A 19,273-nucleotide genomic window follows, 5' to 3' on the forward strand; every position below is an offset into this window, starting at 1 on the left:
CTCCATTTATTCAAAGTCTGCTTTCTGTTACATAATGAAGAGGCACAGCCAAAGGCTTGAATATACATTAGTAGTGTATAGACCACAACCGGGGCACAATCGACAAGGGGGACCCCAACCGGGGCATAATGGGCATGGGGGACCGGAACTAGGGCAAAATAGACAGTGGGGACCCAGACCGGGGCAAAATGGACAGTGGGGACCCCAACCGGGGCATAATCGACAAGGGGGACCCGAACTAGGGCAAAATGGACATTGGGGACCGGAACTAGGGCAAAATGGACATTGGGGACCGGAACTAGGGCAAAATGGACATTGGGGACCGAAACTAGGGCATTTCTGGAAAATGAGAACAAAAGCGATGTGTTGTACAGTTTTTTTTTTTTTTATTCGAGTGCATCACAGCATATCTTCACATCAAACAAGAAAATATATTGAACAAAAGGATAAGTCAATAGTGGCTTTAGTGACAATAACAATAGCGACTCGTCCGTTAGGTAGGATATTGATCGATTTCTGTTTGAGACAAACAATTACTAACCCCTAAGATTATCGTCCGTTAGCTATTTTCGCGCTCAGTACACAATGAAACTCAATGTTCTCCTTTGGGGTCTTAACCTTTCCTTTAGGATTTCATTCGGAAACAAACGGTGCATAGACAGTTTTATATATTAAAGAAAAATAAAGTATATACGTAAAAGGTTTACAACCATTTCAGTGCTTTACAGCAACACTTTTCACATATTTTTTAACTCAAAACACGTTTGCAATTAACAGTTCACCCTTATTTGTAAATAAAAATTTACAAAAAAAAAAATATCACATATTTTTAAACTCAAAACACGTTTGCAATTAACAGTTCACCCTTATTTGTAAATCAAAATTTACAAAAATATTTTAGCTGCAACATTTAACAAATATCATCATATGAACAGAAGAAAGCTCTTCGTTTAAAATTAATTTTGGTTCACAAACATAGTACAAGTTAAATAGATAAAAAATAAATAAATAAAAAAAATCACAACCATTGTACAAGTTTAAAAAATAATAATAATGCTAATGTAAAAGTTAAAATAGAAAAATTCTTTCAATCTAACTAATAAAATGTACTTTACCGAAGATTGGTAGTTTCCAACTGGGAGTAGAAAATGAAAAACACAGCGAGCATACTAGGTATCATGTCTGATTTTAAGTTCACGAGTCCATGACGACAAATGAAGGTAAAGTATTACACTTTGTCCCGACAAACACCTATTTTCCGTCTAGGTTTCGTCTATGATCCGCACATTCATATCTCCTGGAAGGTAGGTAGTTCCTCCATCACAGTAATCAATGGTACAGTTGAACCCTCTTTCATATCGCAAGAAAACATTGGTAGCGTGTTTTGGTACTTCTGATTTGAATAATATCTTCATAACGTGCTCCTTGAAAAGTGTTAGCCATTCGAACGGTAAATTCACTCCACCACGAAAAAGAGTCATTTTAGAGAATGCCCCACACGTCATGGAAATGAAGGCGTAACTGCTAGAACAAGTCCGTGGTCATCCTTCATCACAGGAACCGATGCTATATTTGAGTCCTCTTTCATATTGGATTTTTTTTTATTTTTTTTTATTGCGTTTCGCGTGTTTCACGCGTCGTACGTTGAAAACACATGATCACGAAAATAAGTCATTATTGAGGATGTTCCATAATTCTTCGATGCTAGGTATGGACAGGAAATCCTCCGAAATAGATACCATGAAATCACTGTCCAGTACCGTAAGTGATAACGCCTCCTCGAACAAATCCAGCAACATTAAATCTTCCGATTCAGATGGGACCGTCGACAAAGTGTGCGGTATCTCTTCATCATCATCTCTGATGATAATAGGAAAGTAATTGTACAATTTTGTTTGAGGCATGGTGATTGCAGAATGGATGAGATCTCGAAATGCTGTCCCTTTTTAAAGTGTTCGACGTGAGTTTTGGTAAACAATTAACAAAACATAAAGAAGAATAAAATGAAGTCTACGTAAAGATGTAAGGTTACGTAAGAGCATATTATCTAAAACTGTAGGAGCCAAAAATAGAAATCACCCGGAGAAGTTTTCTTTATTGTCATAGAAAATAATTTGGCGGTATTTTTTACTAAAACTGTATAGGAGCCAAGTTTTCCTTTATTGTCATAGAAAACAATTTGGCGGTATTTTTTAACGGTTTTAGAGCATGTGGCGGGAACATTTGGGGAGGGGTGTATTCGATGTATGCGTACATAACTCCCTATACCTGTGTTGTAATCTAACACATTAACACATACACAGATATGGAATCCTATATAAGCGAGTGCTTCTCCGGACATCATCTCATTTTATAAGTTTATACTATCGAAACAAGATGACTAGCCGTGTCTTTTGTGAATTCTGTTTGGAACGGTTTGACACACCGACCACTTTCATCTTACATTTTAACCAGGTGGAATGCATTTGCATTCCACCATGGGTATTTTTTGAGGTGGATGATGAAGTTGATAAGGAACTTTTGATGAGGGAGAAGAAAGAGGAAGAAGAAGAAGAAGAAGAAGAAGAAGAAGAAGATCATGAAGAGGAGTTTAAAGCAGTGGCAGAAATACCAATCCTCGTTTATGAAGATATATCTTCAGACGAGGAATTATAAGAGATGAAGCTGAATTATTATTATTATTTTTTTTTTTGTCATCGGCTCTGAATAGGGCCACCATATATTCCAGAAAGAGCAGACTTTTTCCTCTCTTAAAACATGCAATGTGTCGATTCATTTATGTTTATTATATGTATCGTTTTTTACTGATAGGCTCCCAAGACTAAGTTGTAAGATTTAGGCTTTGTTTAAGTACTTTTAGGCCTACATTTTATTTAGCGCTAACACTTCTCCGCGAATCAACCTCTCGTAATTGTATCGACGAGTTTTCCTTCATCCCACTTTAACTGACATGTCTTGATACTTTTCCTTCTGTTTTTTCCCTCTTAAACTATGGTTTCTTCTAATCGCTTTTGTGGTTTTTCATTGCTTTTTGATATTTTTCCGTTTCGATTTACTCACTGTCATTTTACGCTTATCTTACTAACTTACGCTAAAAACCGTGACTTCCTTTTTAGAAAGATGTTGCGGGCAGGAATACGTAAAGTAAAGAAGTGTTAAGCGTGTTTTGCAAATAACAACTTTTACAGTTGATTTGGCTGCTTGACTGTAGATAGATTTGTCTGTGCCACATTTCAAAAACAGGTTGATGACGATTTTATTCAACATTCTTCACGTTCAATAAGGTCGATGTTTCGTAAAAAGTTTCATTGCCGAACGAAAATCCTTCCGCGTATGTGTCTCAAATTATATTGACGAAATGCACAGATGTCAGAAAAATGAAAACGTGAGCCGATAACACAACCAAAAATTAACCAAGACGATATCCAAAGCAAATTACAATGGCTTGAGCTGGATTCTAACAGTTATATATGTGTATATGCCGTACGGTGTACCATGCATATATAGAGAACTGTACATAAAAGCACAGCACACTGTGCAGTAAATTGTGGTCCATGTAGAAAATCAATGAGGATTAGTCTAAAGTTCTATCGATGGTTTCTAACAGTGGTCGAATATCGACCGTCCGACCAGTTTCTATGTATGTGATGAAGTCAGTCATATACTGAGAGTGAGATGATGTGTCAAAGGTCAAAAAGTTTGAGAGAGAGGACGCTATTACGGAGCAGACTATATAAAGGCACCGATTTGATACGACAGATTCATTCTGTGTCAAAGACTGGTACATGATCACACACGGGTAATGATGGCTTTGAGAACCTTCGACTACTTCTCTGTCAGCCCATGATATCCTCTGCATTGCAGGCAAAGTGCGTCATGGCTGGGAAGTAACCATGTCGATTGCGTTTTTGGCTGGTGCATTACACGAGCAGGCTTGATTAGCCCCCAATACTGGAGGGCCTTTCGCCTGTGTCACATACACGACATAACACTTGTTACACATAGGTCTGGATGCATTTACTGGATTTCTTTCTCATCTACAAACTCGTCACTTTGTGTGGGAACCTGTTCCGTGGATTACTACGATATATATTTTTGTATCGGGAACCAGAGCGGTGGATTCATACGATATTGTTTAGTCGTAACCCGTCCCGTGGATTAATACGATATACAGTTTTGTGACGGAACCAGATCCGTGGATTCATACGATATTGTTGTTTCGTAACCCGTCCCGTGGATTAATACGATATACAGTTTTGTGACGGAACCAGATCCGTGGATTCATACGATATACAGTTTTGTGACGGAACCAGATCCGTGGATTCATACGATATTGTTGTGTCGTCTGATGGAAGACGGTTAGAGGGTAAGTCAAATCACTTTATTGTTTTTGTTTACCTTAGGTACTTTGACCTCACACGTCACGTGGTTTCGCTCTGTGTCTATATAATGCATTCACATCATGCTCATCGTTCAGTCTTTCCCAGACACTGAGTAGAACAACATCATGAAACCGCCTCAAGGATTTGTATACTACCTAAAACACGGTGTTCTGAAGATTTTGAAAAATGAAAGATATCATTTTTTGCTACACAAAGCAAAGAGTGATGAAGTCGGCTTATCACACACACACCACGCAGAAGTGAATGGATCAAGACAATTTTTGGAAGAGGTTGAAATGCATCTTCAAAGTCTGACAAATGCACTTCATGAGCTAGCGTTCGTCGATGAGGCAGCATTTGCGTTTCGAGCTTTCCGAACGACAGAGGCGACATCCCGTGCCAAAATCGTGTTTTCATTGTACACAACGGACTTACTAGCAGTGATTGAGTTTTTCACTCGATACATTGACGATTTGTGTGAGGCATGACGTGTATAAAAGGGTTAGAGTTGTGAATCCGTCTCTCATTTATCGGTTGCTGATCAAACGCTGTGCATCATGTCTGTACTCTCTCACAACAAAGTGTCTGAAGAGATGATATTCAACGTCTTGGAGGCATCGTTCTTACACTGTTTGGAGGATGCGATCACTGCTTATCCTTACAGGATCTGCTACGGTTGTGACATTAATCACCCCAGTCAAACGCATCACCCGTGTGTCATGGATGACATCCTTTATGATCACTCTATGTGGCAATCTATCGTAGACTGTATTGACCGTGACGTCGTCCACAGAATTTTTGACCGTATTTTAGCCATCCTTAAAGTGAAGGAAACTGCAGAATTTGAGTTTGGCAGGATGTACCCGTTTGTCCTGGGATTATGGAAAGGCGAAAAAGGAGGTATCTCACACGTGAAAGAAAACGCTTTATTACCGAATACCATTTTCACACTGGAGACGCGTCAAGAACTCATCAGAGAGGCTCGCACAAAGTATGGGTCGGATATCGTGAGGGAAGCCGTACGGAGTCATGCGATCGAAAAGAAAAACAATGCCTTTCGATACCGATTGCGTTTGATCGTTCTGAAGGCCCTGGTGGGAGCATGGCATGGTATCAGTTACGAGGAAGCAAAGCTTACCCTCAACGAACTTCAAATACTACAACGGTTCAAAGCTGAACTGAGCGAAGAAGACAAACCTTTCTTTGGTTATTTCAGGGACCATCTCGAATTTTCTGAAATCTTTGAGGATTTACCTACAAATGGAGCTTCGAGGGATCATCTAAACAATCTTGTCCTCAGGGATGATCGCATATCGTTTTTACTGAGAAAAGCTGAAATGGATATGAATGTAAAACTGCCACTGACCATCGAAGCGTATGGTGCATCTCTGATTTGGCTATAAAAGGGGCGTTTGCCTACCAGTGAGTTCATTCCTTGAATTGGACTCGACAAACTCACAACTACCAACCATCAGTTCGTACTTCGCTTCTGACGCTAAGGTGTTATCGCTTCGTCATCGTATCCTCGAAAGGTATCATGGACTCTGCATGGACATCATTGAAAGATACTGAGGGGAAGACCGTGTACTTTAACTCGGAGACAAGTGAAGCCACCTACGATCAGCCACTCCCTTCGAAACCAGTCCAGACCGTGATCAAACCTCATTTCAACCAGTCCATATCACCAAAACCTCTGAATATCAAAGGACATACTCAAAGGAAACGGCACGTTTCAAACGATACTGACATAAGGATCCCCATCGGAGATGACCGCTTTGTGACTGTCAACGTCTTTAATGGAAAACTGTACATTCATGTTAGAGAATTTTTCTACAACCAAGCAGGAAGAATGTTACCGACGTCAAGAGGCATTGCTCTCACACCCCCGCAATGGTCAACCTTAATTGAAAAGCTGCCTCTCATCGAAGATGCCTTGCACCGCAAAGAGGAAGCACAAGCTGAGGCGTCTCATGGATTACCCAAAAGACGAGGCGTCACCCATTTGAAACTGAAGCTGTCAGATAGCGTTGATTCAACAGGGTACGACACTGCCGGTTCGACCAACTCAGTTATCGAATAATGGATTGTTACATGGATGTGACGAACACATCAACGTAATTGAAGCATAATAAGTGAAGTTTAATGTGTAAAACAAAACGTTGACACTTGACATTTTTTCCTATACGTAACAGTTAAATTTACTATTTTGGTGTGACGTTATTTAGTTGTTTAATGAACCTACATCATCTTTGTTTGAGGTGTGAGTGTCTGGTGTTGACATTTTACTGTAAATACCATTAACTTGAGATTAACGTATCATGTTCTGCTATGAATGAAAAACGATCATTTTACATTTGCACGTGAGTGAATAAACACCGTGAAGATATGCCATACAACGTTTTTGTTTCATTTATATGACGTCTCTATCACAAACAGCACATCAGTATGCATTCTACACCCTTTGTACTTGGTGGTCTGCGCAGGGTTAAGGTGAAAATGATTGGATCGCAAGCGTATGTGACCATTCGAGAATGCCATCCACACCCGAAAAACAGCAAACGGTTTTTATCTGGGAAGAAGGGTATTAATCTAACCGTCGAAGAGTGGTTCTCATTGATGGAACAGAGCACTATGATTTCAAAAGAAGTCAAAAGGATGTTAACCGAAGCTTTGCAACAACGTTGTGCAAAGCTTGATCGTCTCAGATAAGCAGAAAGGGAAAAGGGAGAGAGGATCTGATCGTGATATCCCAGGCTTTAATAAGTCGCCAGGATACTGCTAAGTATCAGTTCGTTTCGAGACACTGAAGCATGAACAACTCCGAGGCATCGAAACATTGGCAAGTGTACAGGAGTCGTTCATGGGGAAGACCTTACTTGTTCAACCGGTTCACTGGTGAATCGCGATGGATCGAGGATATGACTACTCACCCCTTGACAGAAGAAAACACAACGGTGTCGCATAATCATGAGGAGACCGAGCAGCCAGTCAATCAAATTCAGCAGAGTGGCTCGTCCACGGAAGATATGGTCATGATTGGTGGTGCTTCAGCACAGGCACAAATAGTGGAGGCTGCTGACACACACAACAGTGAAGCAGAAACAGTGAATGCCGAGGATTGCTGGTTCATTCAAAGCAGGAATATCAGGCGCATCCGTCGCTTCAATGCAGAGGCAAGTGAATTTGTCGTGATCTTCAAGAAAAAAGCGGTCGAAACGTTTGTTCAACAACAGAGTACTATTTTAACGGCCTTTTACGACATCATCGATAGCTTGATCCGTAACATCATGGACACCTTTCAAACTGGTGATCTCGTCGGGATGGAATTCGATCACGTTAATTTACACAAGACTATCTTTGTACCGCTCATGCGCAGAGACCAGATTGATGCTGATCGTATCCTGAGTATTTTGGAACGCATTCTACAATCAAACGATGCCTTCACACTAGATGATACACTACGTGTTAAACTAATTCGTGTGAAAGAAACCAAAGGTGGACAACCCTCCCCGCTTACACTTTCAGAATGGCGACGAAAAAAGCAGAGTATCGTTAGGATTCGCAATGACGACGACATGTGTCTCGCGCGGGCAATCGTTACAGCTATGTCTCACAGTACCAAACAACAAGGAAAGAAAACTGATTGGTCAAATATTAGGAAGGGTCGATCTAAGCAAACCAAGTTAGCCGAGCAATTGCATCTGCGAGCTGGGATTCCTTTCGGGTCTTGCGGTTTAGACGCGATACCACAGTTTGAAACCGTTTATTCCGACTACCGTATCATTGTCCTCACGACCGGACAAAAGAATCCCATTTTGTACGCTGGTCAAAACGTTCAAGGTAAACCGCTTTTCCTGTATTATCATCACCAACATTTTGATACGATCGTCAGCGTAGCAGGGTTCCTGAATAGCAAATTCTTTTGCATCAAGTGTTTGAAAACCTATACGCATCGTAACAAACATGCATGTACCAAACGTTGTTTAGCATGCAAAACAGAGGGTGCCGATTGTCAAACAGATGGTCAAAGATGGTATTGTGAGTCGTGTCACCATACCTTCAAAAATCAAACATGCTTGAGTAATCATCTCATTTGTCCAATCGGAAAGCGTGGTCGTCCGGAGAACAGTACCTGCATGTCGTACAAACGTTGCGGAACGTGTTTCCGTAGCTACAATCCTCGTGAAACGCACGAATGTGGCATCGAGTATTGTTCAAAGTGTCAAAAGAGGCAACCGTGTGATCACCTTTGTTACATGCAACCTTTGTCAAACGATGACGTGGATGGCACCAAAGAGGACGACGACCAGCAGAAGAATCTAAAAAGGATGATCTTTTTTGATTTTGAGTCACGCATCGAAGCCGATGGACAACACGTGCCAAATTTGTGTGTGGCGCAAGTCGTGTGCGACCAATGCTTGACAGAGGAGGATATTAACATCCCATGTGAAGAATGTGGTCTCAAGCGACAGTGGACATTCCATAGTGTAGAGACATTTTGTCAGTGGGCATGTCAGCAACCCTATGCGCTCTTTATTGCCCACAACCTGAAAGGTTACGATGGGCAATTCATTCTTGATCACATGAGTAAGAGTGGTATGCCACCTTCTCAACTCGTAACCATGGGTACAAAAATTGCCTATATGGAATTCGAATTGCTCAGAACGTCACACAACACGAGGAAACAGACCATCAAATTTAAAGATTCTTATAACTTTATACCCATGGCTTTAAGTCGTTTCTCTAAAACATTCGGCTTGGAGGAAACAAAAGGATACTTCCCCTATCTCTTCAACACGAGTGTTCACGAAACGTACGAGGGACCTTGGCCAGCAGCTCACTACTATCACCCAGAGGTCATGTCAGCGGAAAAACAGAAATCGTTCTACGTTTGGTATGAGACACAAAAGCACAGCACCTTCAACATGGCGGAAGAGATGGAGAAATATTGTATCGATGACGTCAATCTACTGCGAAAGGGTTGTCTCAGGTTTCGTCGTGATTTCCTGGCCATGAACCAAATGGATCCCTTTGTCAATGCCATGACAATAGCGCAAGCCTGTCAACAAGTGTTCCGACGTAAATTTTTACAGGAGGACACCATCGCGCTCGTGCCGTCCCTTGGTTACCGTCGTATGGACACACATTCCAAGAAAGCCACGCAATGGTTGGCCTGGCAAGGACATGTGACAGGTGTACGCATTCAACACGCACGTAACGGTGGGGAAACCACTGTTAAATGCTGGCAAAACAACGGTACGGTGTTGGCAGAGTATAAAGTCGACGGGTTCCAGAACGATACGGTCTATGAATTTCACGGCTGTGTGTGGCACGGATGCCCTCGATGTTATACGGACAGAACAAAGCAAGTGCCGGGATCATCATTTACGATGGCGGATGCCTTCATCAAGACACAGACCAAGATGAATCATTTGCGCAAACAGGTCAAGAATGTCGTCAAAATGTGGGAATGTGACTTTGACCAGCTTTTGAAAACCGATACCACCATGAAAGCATTCGTCAACACCCTGACTTTTCGAGAACCACTTCATCCTCGACGGGCATTTTTCGGTGGTAGAACTAATGCGACAGTGTTACGTTACGATGCCAAGGAAGGGGAAAAGATCAAATATATCGACGTGTGTTCGCTCTATCCGTTCGTCAATAAGTTTGGCATATTTCCCATCGGTCATCCAACGATCGTGACGGAAAATTTTGACGGCTGGGAGACCTATCACGGTTTGATGTACTGCAGAGTGGTACCTCCCAGAAGACTATACCACCCAGTGCTTCCTTATCGAACCGGAAATAAGCTACTCTTTCCCCTTTGTCGAAAGTGTGCCGATGAAAAACAACAAACAGTGTGTCATCATGACGACAATGACAGAGCTTTGGAAGGGACATGGGTGACACTGGAATTGGAAAAAGCGGTGGAGAAGGACTACCGTATTGTAGAGATATTTGAGGTATGGCACTTTGATGAGTTTGCGCAATATGATACCGAAAAGAAAGAAGGTGGCCTATTTGCAGATTACATCAATACCTTCCTGAAGATGAAACAAGAAGCCGATGGTTGGCCAACCTCCTGTGACACAGAAGATAAACGGAAAGAGTATGTCGAGGCTTACGCTGCGAGAGAAGGCGTTCGACTGGAACATGTCGAGAAGAACGAAGGACGTCGGTGTCTGGCAAAGCTGATGCTCAATTCGTTTTGGGGAAAGTTCGGCCAACGTGATAATTTACCACGGAAAGAAATTTGCAACGATATTTCCCTTCTGATGAAACTCGTTGGAGATACCTCTAAAGAGGTGACCATCAATAGGATCACAGAAGAAATCATCGAATTGACGTGGACGGATAAAGAAACTTTCGTCGAGACGGGTAGCAATAAAAATATTTTTATTGCTGCTTATACTACTGCCCAAGCACGCTTGAAGTTATACCATTATCTGGAACGCCTGGACGAAAGAGTACTTTATTTTGACACCGATTCTATCATCTATGTGTCTCGCGAAGGGCTCTACGATCCACCGATCGGATCATTTCTTGGCGATATGACGGACGAGTTGGCAAAACCATTTGGAGAAGGGAGTTACATTACCCGATTTGTGTCTGGCGGTCCAAAGAACTATGCTTACGAAGTGTATAGCACAAAAACGAAACAAAAAACAACCCATTGCAAAGTGAGGGGTATTACTTTAACACCGGATGCGGCCAGAAAGGTTAACTTTGATACCATGTCTAAACTCTTGGATCATATCACCAACGGTACGTCGAAGGAAGAGGAAAAAATTACCATCATTAAAGAGCATAACATTGTCAGGAAGGGCATCGGTAAAGTCTACACCGCCGCCACGAAGAAAACATATCGTATCGTTTACGATAAAAGAGTGATTCAACCCGACTTTAACACCGTACCATACGGATATTGAAGTCTGAAACATTACAAATAAGACGGGGTGTCCAGATCTTGACACAATTACCAACGAGATGTCGAAGGAAACACTCGATGTCCGATTCAAGCATCCATTTACATGTCTCGTCGCAGGACCAACAGGTAGTGGTAAAACCGTTTGGTTATCCAGACTGCTGAAACATCGACACACGTTGATTGATCCACCGCCAGAGAACATTGTATGGTTTTACGGTGAATACCAGAAAGTGTACGACGAGATTCTCAAAGATTGTCCGAGCGTCAGATTTGTTGAAGATTTACCGGATCGATTTGATGACTATATCGATCGAAGCAAACCAAATTTATTGATCATCGACGATCTCATGCACGAGACGGACGAGCGAATCGCACAATTGTTTACCAAAGGCAGTCACCATAAAAATTTATCCATCATTCTCGTCCTTCAGAATTTGTTTCATCAAGGCAAACATTCCAGAACGATCAGTCTCAACAGTCACTACGTCGTGCTCTTCAAGAATCCTAGAGATGCTTCTGTGGTGCATCACTTTGCTAGACAACTTTTACCGGGCAGTACCAGATTCTTACATGAGGTTTACGAAGAGGCTACATCACGTCCCTATGGTTACCTGGTGTTTGACTTTAAGCCAAATAGCGATGAACGCACTCGCTTCAGGACCAACGTTATGCCTGAAGAAGATGGAGATCGCATTACGGTGTATCTCCTCAAGCGCAAAAACCATCGACCTCGATGATCGGGTCTTGCGTGTACTTTACGATACGATCGTTCGTCGGCGATTACGGTTGATACCTGATATCGCACAGGATGGACTCACAGATCGCATTTGTCTCATTGCCGAGTTTGTGGATCATCAAGACGATTATCGGAAACTCCTGAAGGAAGTCGTCATGATTGATTTTCAACATTTGGAAGCGGCGTTCTCTCTCGACGAAAACGTGACCTTCACACACGTCGCCGTGTTCATCATGTATATGGTGGATATGCTCATTCTCAACGGTGTGATCGGACCGACCAATTACCAAAAGTGGTTTCGTGTAGATAGACCCATGATTAGACGGTTCCGTGGACGCCTCGTACCTTTCAGTTCATAAAACAACATGTCAAACACGCTACGTGTCACTTGATCGTAGGATGGAGAGGATTCGGGATCAATTCCCCCTTTTAGAACGCTTAGCCCACTGTTCACCAGCAAAACGTTCAACTGTCTTGAAGAACATTGATCCAAAACTGTTGCTTACCCTCTGTGAATGTGCGTTGAACATCTTACATGGAAACGTGCCTTTGAATAACCAACAAGTAAAACGACTCAAGCGGCACAAGCATTGTCTACGTCTACTTGCTGATCGCCAGGTGTCGAGAGGCAAAAAGAAGAAAGCGCTTCACCAACGAGGAAGTGGGGCATTTCTCCAGTCGATGTTAGAGGCCGTGCTACGTTTGCTATAAGATGGACTATGGAAAGAAAATGATTCTTGTGCCACAGGGAAGTACTGTCGGTAAATCCGATGAGACGGTGGAGACGTTGAAACACATTCAGCAGCTATTGGAAGAAAAAGCATCACCGAACACTCAACAATCTAGACGTCTCGATGATGTCATTAAAGCTATTTTATCACAGACGGATTTGACGGAAGAAGAGAAAGCCAAACACTATGCGCAAGCCATACAGAGACAGCGCCTGTTTCAGAGACAAGGCAGAGAAGATGAACCATCACGTGATGTACAGACCGTTGCAAACATACCACTCTTCGAGACGATTATAGGAAGTGTCCCAAAAACATTTCAGGCAAAAGCAGAAAAGCTGGTTCGCTTCCTCACAGATCACCATATCAAGTGGTTACCCACCGGAGAATTAATTGGGGCGGACAGTCACAGCATACCGAGTACTCATATCGTAGACTTGGTCAACGATCTCGTGCGACACAGAAAAACCGTGAAGCCAAACGGGCGGGAAGCATTAGCACGACAGCTGAGTGATACCAATATCCCTCGTGAACTCGTCGGTAATGAAGAGCGATGGCGTACCATCACCAACATCTCTGTGAACCCACCGTCATCCAAAGGACGTCAACGTCGAAAGAGTAGTGATGCTACACATCTGTATGGTGTACGGCAATGGCAGAAATATTAAGTGTGACGTACCTTGACGGTTTCTCATATCACTTTAGAACGACATGGCATTCATGCAAAGTCGGCCTTTCGTGCAAATTCAGAGTAGACTGAAGCAAATCCGTTGTCTCTGTGCCTGCTGCAATGGTAAGATCGTCACCGGTGTCGACGGACTCGCTAGCGACCATTCTTCACGATCTCTACTACGACGCTTCGCATCCCGCTGGTTACAGAGGCGTAAATGCCCTACTTCGTCACGCCAGGAAGCGAAGACCAAACACAAAGTTACAAGAGGTCAAAGCATGGTTGAGGACACAGGACCCTTACACGTTACACAAACCGAGCCGAAAGCGTTACAGCCGCAATCGCATCTACGTCAAAGGGATTGATGATCAGTGGCAAGCCGATCTTGTTGACGTCAGACAGCTCTCTCGTCAAAATCGTGGTTTTAAATATCTACTGACGTGCATCGACATTTTCTCTAAATATGCATGGGTCATTCCTCTCAAGGATAAGACGGGTACATCTCTGAAAAGGGCCTTCCTGGATATTTTGAAAGATGGACGTCAACCTCGAAAGTTACAAACTGATAAGGGGTCCGAATTTTTCAACCGGCAGGTCAAGAACCTTTTGATCGAAAAAGATATCCATCTCTTCGCCACACACAACGAGACCAAGGCAAGCGTCGTGGAAAGATTTAATAGGACCTTAAAGGAAAAAATGTGGAAGTACTTTACGGCAAACCATACGATGGCTTATCTTAATGTGCTACCGAAACTGGTGAACAGCTACAACAGTGCGCATCATCGCAGTATCGGCCGATCTCCCAACTCCGTGACCCTCAAAAATGAACTCGACGTGTGGCGCACATTGTATCCACGTCAGACTTCACAACAGCCACAGGTCTTTCGATTTGACGTCGGTGATAAAGTACGACTGAGCATGACGGTCCGTCCATTCCGTAAAGGTTACTTACCTCGATGGACGGAAGAAATTTTTACGGTGAGTGCACGACTACCGAGACGTCCACCCGTATATCGCATCAAAGATTGGGATGGTGAGGTGATCCATGGTACGTTTTACGAAACGGAAATTCAACGTGTCGACAAACATGACAAGGACGTGTACAGAGTGGAGAGAGTGTTACGGCGTCGCAGAAAGCAAGACGGGAAGATGGAATATTTCGTCAAATGGACCGGTTATCCATCAAAGTTCAATAGTTGGACGGATCAACTCATAAATTTGTAACATACTGGGTTCAGCTTCACATCGACACCGACGTTGGAAGAAAACGGATTGATGCGGCATCATGGACAGTTTTTACGTCACACTACCTAGTAACAGTTCTCTGGATATTTTTCCGGATAACTCATTGGCTCACTACTTCACGCAATTGAGCAAACCGTTAACTCTCCAAGGTGCTTGGGAAGTAGCACTCTCCAGTATTTCTTACCCTCGCTCCTGGTATGATATCGAATCTCATCATGGTGCTTTTAAGTATCGCATGGGTCCAAACGAATCATTTACCAGTGTGACCTTCAAAGACTTTCGAACGAGTGAACAGCCACATCGCGACATCATGGACTGGTTCCGCGATGCGTGTCCCAATCTAACGTTCGATTTCCAACCAAAAACTGGTAAAATGACGGTTTCTACGGAAGTAAACGAGCCGTTTTTCGAAGTGGAAGCAACGGGAAGAGTGGCAACACTCATGGGATTCTATCATCCCGTCAGAGAAAGTGTCCCGTATTTCGGTGGTGATCGCGAGTTCGAACTTGACGGTAACAGATACACCGGCGATCGCCCCATGGATCGAGATCCACTTCATGAACTATTTATTTATACTAACATCATCGAAAATCAATTGGTCGGTGATACCAGTGCACCGCTGTTAAAGACGGTGGCATCCAAAGGCCGCTTTCCACAGATGCAGACATTTAAATACGATAGACTGGAATACCATTCCGTCATCTCTAGTCTCATTTCCACGATCGAAATCGATATAAGAGACGAAACCGGAGAGCGAGTACCATTTCAAACTGGACGCGTCGTCTTGACGTTACATTTCCGCCAAAAACGTTCCGTCTTATTGTGAAGCATCATGAGTCAAGGTCTTCCTGTGTTTCAAGCTCCCTACTACCAGCGTGGTCATGGACTTGGAGCTGTGTTAGGTATTCTTCGTGGAGCCATTCCGTTTCTGAAACCTGTTTTTAAATCTCTGGGTAAAAGTGCACTCAGAGCTGGTGTCAACGTGGCAACGGATGTACTAGATGGCCAAAAAGTGGGTTCGTCATTGAAAAGAAGAACCGTCGAAGAAGTGAAACGACGTGTGAATCAGAAGGGCAGCGGTAAGCGTAGACGAAGGATACCCGTCAGGAGACCCCGTGCCAAAGTCATTCCCAGATCAAGAGGCAGGAAACCGAAAGCTATAAAACGACGAAAACCTGCGAAAAAACTCATTTCGACTCGTGCCTTCAAGCGACAAAGACTTCATCGGGATATTTTCAGTTAAGGCAACATGACGACCATTCATCCTCATTCGTGTGAGTGCAGCAAAAGTGAAATGGACATTTTTAGTGTCCCACCGACACAGATCGTCATCGATCGAGGTGCGTGGGAGAAAATCAACCCCATCGCCGGATTGTCTCAACCTTTTGAATTTGAGATTCCGGGCACCGGAGACCAATACCTCGATCTCGAAGAGACGCAACTTTTCGTCAGGTGTAAAATTACCAAATCCAACGGTGGTGCTCTCGTACATACTGGAGATAACGTGGACAGTGTCGGACCCGTCAATTATCCCCTCCATGCACTCTTTAAACAGGTCGATGTTTCACTCAACGGTCAACAAATTTCGGATTCTTCGGCATGTTATCCGTACAGAGCATACATGGAAGCGTTACTCAACTATGGTCGTGAAGCCAAGACGAATCATCTGAGTACTGCCTTGTACCAGAAAGATACACCAGGACACATGGAGGACAGCAATGCAGTCAACGGCTCTAACCAAGGACTCAAAACCAGAGCAAAACATTTCAAAGACAGTGTAGAAGTGGAACTGATGGGTCGCCTACATTGTGACATTTTCCACATGGATCGATACTTAGTGAACGGTGTTACCATGAAGTTGAAATTAATCCCCAACAACGATGCGTTCGTGTTAATGACTACCAATGATGCTGCAGGATACAGAGTTCAGTTCACAGAAGTAGCTCTCTATATACGTAGAGTGACACCGAGTGCTACCATGCTACTTCAACATGCGAAAGTGTTGGCGAGTGGCACTACTGCTAAATACCCCATCAACCGCGTACAAGTTCGAACCAAAGCCGTCCAGGCCGGCAGTACGAACGTCATATCCGATCACTTATGGTTAGGGCAGCTACCGAGACGACTCATCCTTGGGATCGTGAAAACAGCAGCATTCAACGGCCATTATGCTAAAAATCCATTCAACTTTCACCATTTCAAAGTTAACGAAGTCTCTCTGCGCTACGCTGGACGTATCCATCCTTCAGAGGCATTGAAATTACGCTTTAACGAGGACGGATCTGCCAATCAAACGATAAGAGCCTATGACTCGCTTTTCACGGCTCTACACAAAAAGAATTTAGATGAAGGGATAGACGTCACTCGCAACGACTACGAAAAAGGCTACACATTATATGCCTTCGATTTTACACCCGATCTCGCCGACGGTGCCCATTATAACCGTAAGGATGAAGGTACATTGGATCTGACGCTACGCTTTGACGAAGCCTTAACCGAGAGTGTTATGCTGATTCTGTATGCCGAGTTTGACAATCTTATCGAAATCGATCAGCACGGTAACGTTTCATTCGACTTTATTCGTTGAAAATGGACAGCACGACGCTGACGAAGATCCTCGAGAGAGATACGTTTACAGCACCTACATTCCGAGGTGTGTTTGCATCCGACAATTTGCCAACACGGCGTCCTGAACCAGGCAACTGTTACGTGTTCAACACAGATCCATCGGCTTATGAGGGTCAACACTGGACGTGCTTGTTCGTGTCACGAGACCGCACCGTCGTAGAATATTTCGATTCTTTTGGCCGACCACCCACGACGATACCAGGCATCGCACGGTTTCTTCGAAACGAAGTTGTTCGTTACAACACACGCCAGTTACAATCGCTGAGCTCTCATGTGTGTGGACATTACTGTTTGTATTATCTCTTGCATCGGTGCCGTGGACAACGTATGGCGGATATCGTTGGAAGGTTTACCGATGACGTTCACCGTAATGACCAAGATGTATATTATTTCATCAATCCATATCTTTAACGATTGATCATTTCAATGTTCACTATTTCATGTGTTTACCAAGTTGTTGTTCTAAACATAATCATGCATGATTTACTGTGTTTTCCAATTTTTGTTTTGTTGTTCAAATGTTCCATACTTTAAAATAATAATGATATTAAAATGTGCTAGTATCCGAAATGAATTTCGTCGGAACGGGTTTACCGACCGTCTCCTCACCGTTATGGTAAAACGATAACCAAAGTAGTGATGTACTATCGATATCATTTTTGTTTTTACATGTATGACTTAAGCACCTGTATTTTCTTGTTTGATGTGAAGATATGCTGTGATGCACTCGAATAAAAAAACAAAACTGTACAACACATCGCTTTTGTTCTCATTTTCCAGAAATGCCCTAGTTTCGGTCCCCAATGTCCATTTTGCCCTAGTTCCGGTCCCCAATGTCCATTTTGCCCTAGTTCCGGTCCCCAATGTCCATTTTGCCCTAGTTCGGGTCCCCCTTGTCGATTATGCCCCGGTTGGGGTCCCCACTGTCCATTTTGCCCCGGTCTGGGTCCCCACTGTCTATTTTGCCCTAGTTCCGGTCCCCCATGCCCATTATGCCCCGGTTGGGGTCCCCCTTGTCGATTGTGCCCCGGTTGTGGTCTATACACTACTTACATTCAAATACAAATCACTTCAAACACACAAAAAAAGATGTAACAACAGCTATCAAAATAAGTCAACACAACTAGAGAAAGCATTATGAATTTGCGTAAAATTAACTTTGTTTTTATTCGTCTTTGTTGTCTTGACGTAAATTTACTTTGCAACGTTCATTGCATATTAAAATGTATAAATGATCTCCTCGATACAAATATTCTTGTATTGGCGACTAGTTAGGTAAATATAATTATTCATATGTAGAATTGGAAAGTAATATGGATGGATACATCCATTCCAAAAGCCCAAACAGATATCATTTTTGGTGAAGAAAAATGGCTTTCTTAAAAACCATTTTCAACTTCTAAAATAAAATTTGATGTGAACTGACAATCGCAAAACAAGTGCTCAAGACTTTCAACCTGTGTAGTACAGAAGGCATTCTGGCTATTCTTGGTTCATAGTACACAAACGTTTATTAGTCGCAATTATTCTATGTAAAAAACGGAATTGAAAATAACGTAGTTTTACATCTGAAAGAGTATAACTCGGCATTTTAAATAAAACCTTGCCAGTCCTCCGTAAATACAATAAACTTTCTATTCTATTTTACTAATACTAATGCTGTCGGTTTCTTGGTAATACGATAAAGAATCTTAGAATAAATCAATTGGGAAATTGAAATAGCATGCATGGCCGTTTTAAACCAATTAAGAGTTATTATATAGTCATACTTTTTAAAGCCAGTCTTTCTCCAGTCCAGGGAATACAATCAATTAAACCATAGTTGAAAGAAAATGGGAATCTATTAAATCTGAAATCGGCGCATGAACCTATTATACGACATTGGATTACCATACTGATCAAACAAGTCGCTGACATATAATACATGCCTCTTAAACTGGTTATTATATAACC

General features: G+C 42.7%; 3 protein-coding genes across 3 annotated transcripts; all 3 read left to right on the plus strand.

Annotated features, from left to right (window-relative positions):
* Positions 1 to 74: 74 nt before the first annotated feature.
* LOC139974835 (uncharacterized) lies at positions 75 to 7,019 on the plus strand. The gene is made up of 2 exons (XM_071982297.1): positions 75 to 4,366; positions 4,478 to 7,019. Exon 2 carries the CDS (start codon positions 4,940 to 4,942, stop codon positions 5,783 to 5,785), a length of 846 nt encoding a protein of 281 aa, XP_071838398.1. The 5' UTR covers positions 75 to 4,366; positions 4,478 to 4,939; the 3' UTR covers positions 5,786 to 7,019.
* Positions 7,020 to 7,192: 173 nt separating this feature from the next.
* LOC139975457 (uncharacterized) lies at positions 7,193 to 11,314 on the plus strand. The gene has a single exon (XM_071983455.1). It carries the CDS (start codon positions 7,193 to 7,195, stop codon positions 11,312 to 11,314), a length of 4,122 nt encoding a protein of 1,373 aa, XP_071839556.1.
* Positions 11,315 to 15,941: 4,627 nt separating this feature from the next.
* Positions 15,942 to 17,279, plus strand: LOC139975458 (uncharacterized protein F54H12.2-like). Its single transcript, XM_071983456.1, has one exon. The coding sequence runs from the start codon at positions 15,942 to 15,944 to the stop codon at positions 17,277 to 17,279; it is 1,338 nt and encodes a 445-aa protein (XP_071839557.1).
* The last annotated feature ends 1,994 nt before the right edge of the window (positions 17,280 to 19,273 follow it).

Source organism: Apostichopus japonicus, chromosome 10 (genome assembly GCF_037975245.1).
Source record: "Apostichopus japonicus isolate 1M-3 chromosome 10, ASM3797524v1, whole genome shotgun sequence".
Classification (NCBI taxonomy): domain Eukaryota; kingdom Metazoa; phylum Echinodermata; class Holothuroidea; order Aspidochirotida; family Stichopodidae; genus Apostichopus; species Apostichopus japonicus.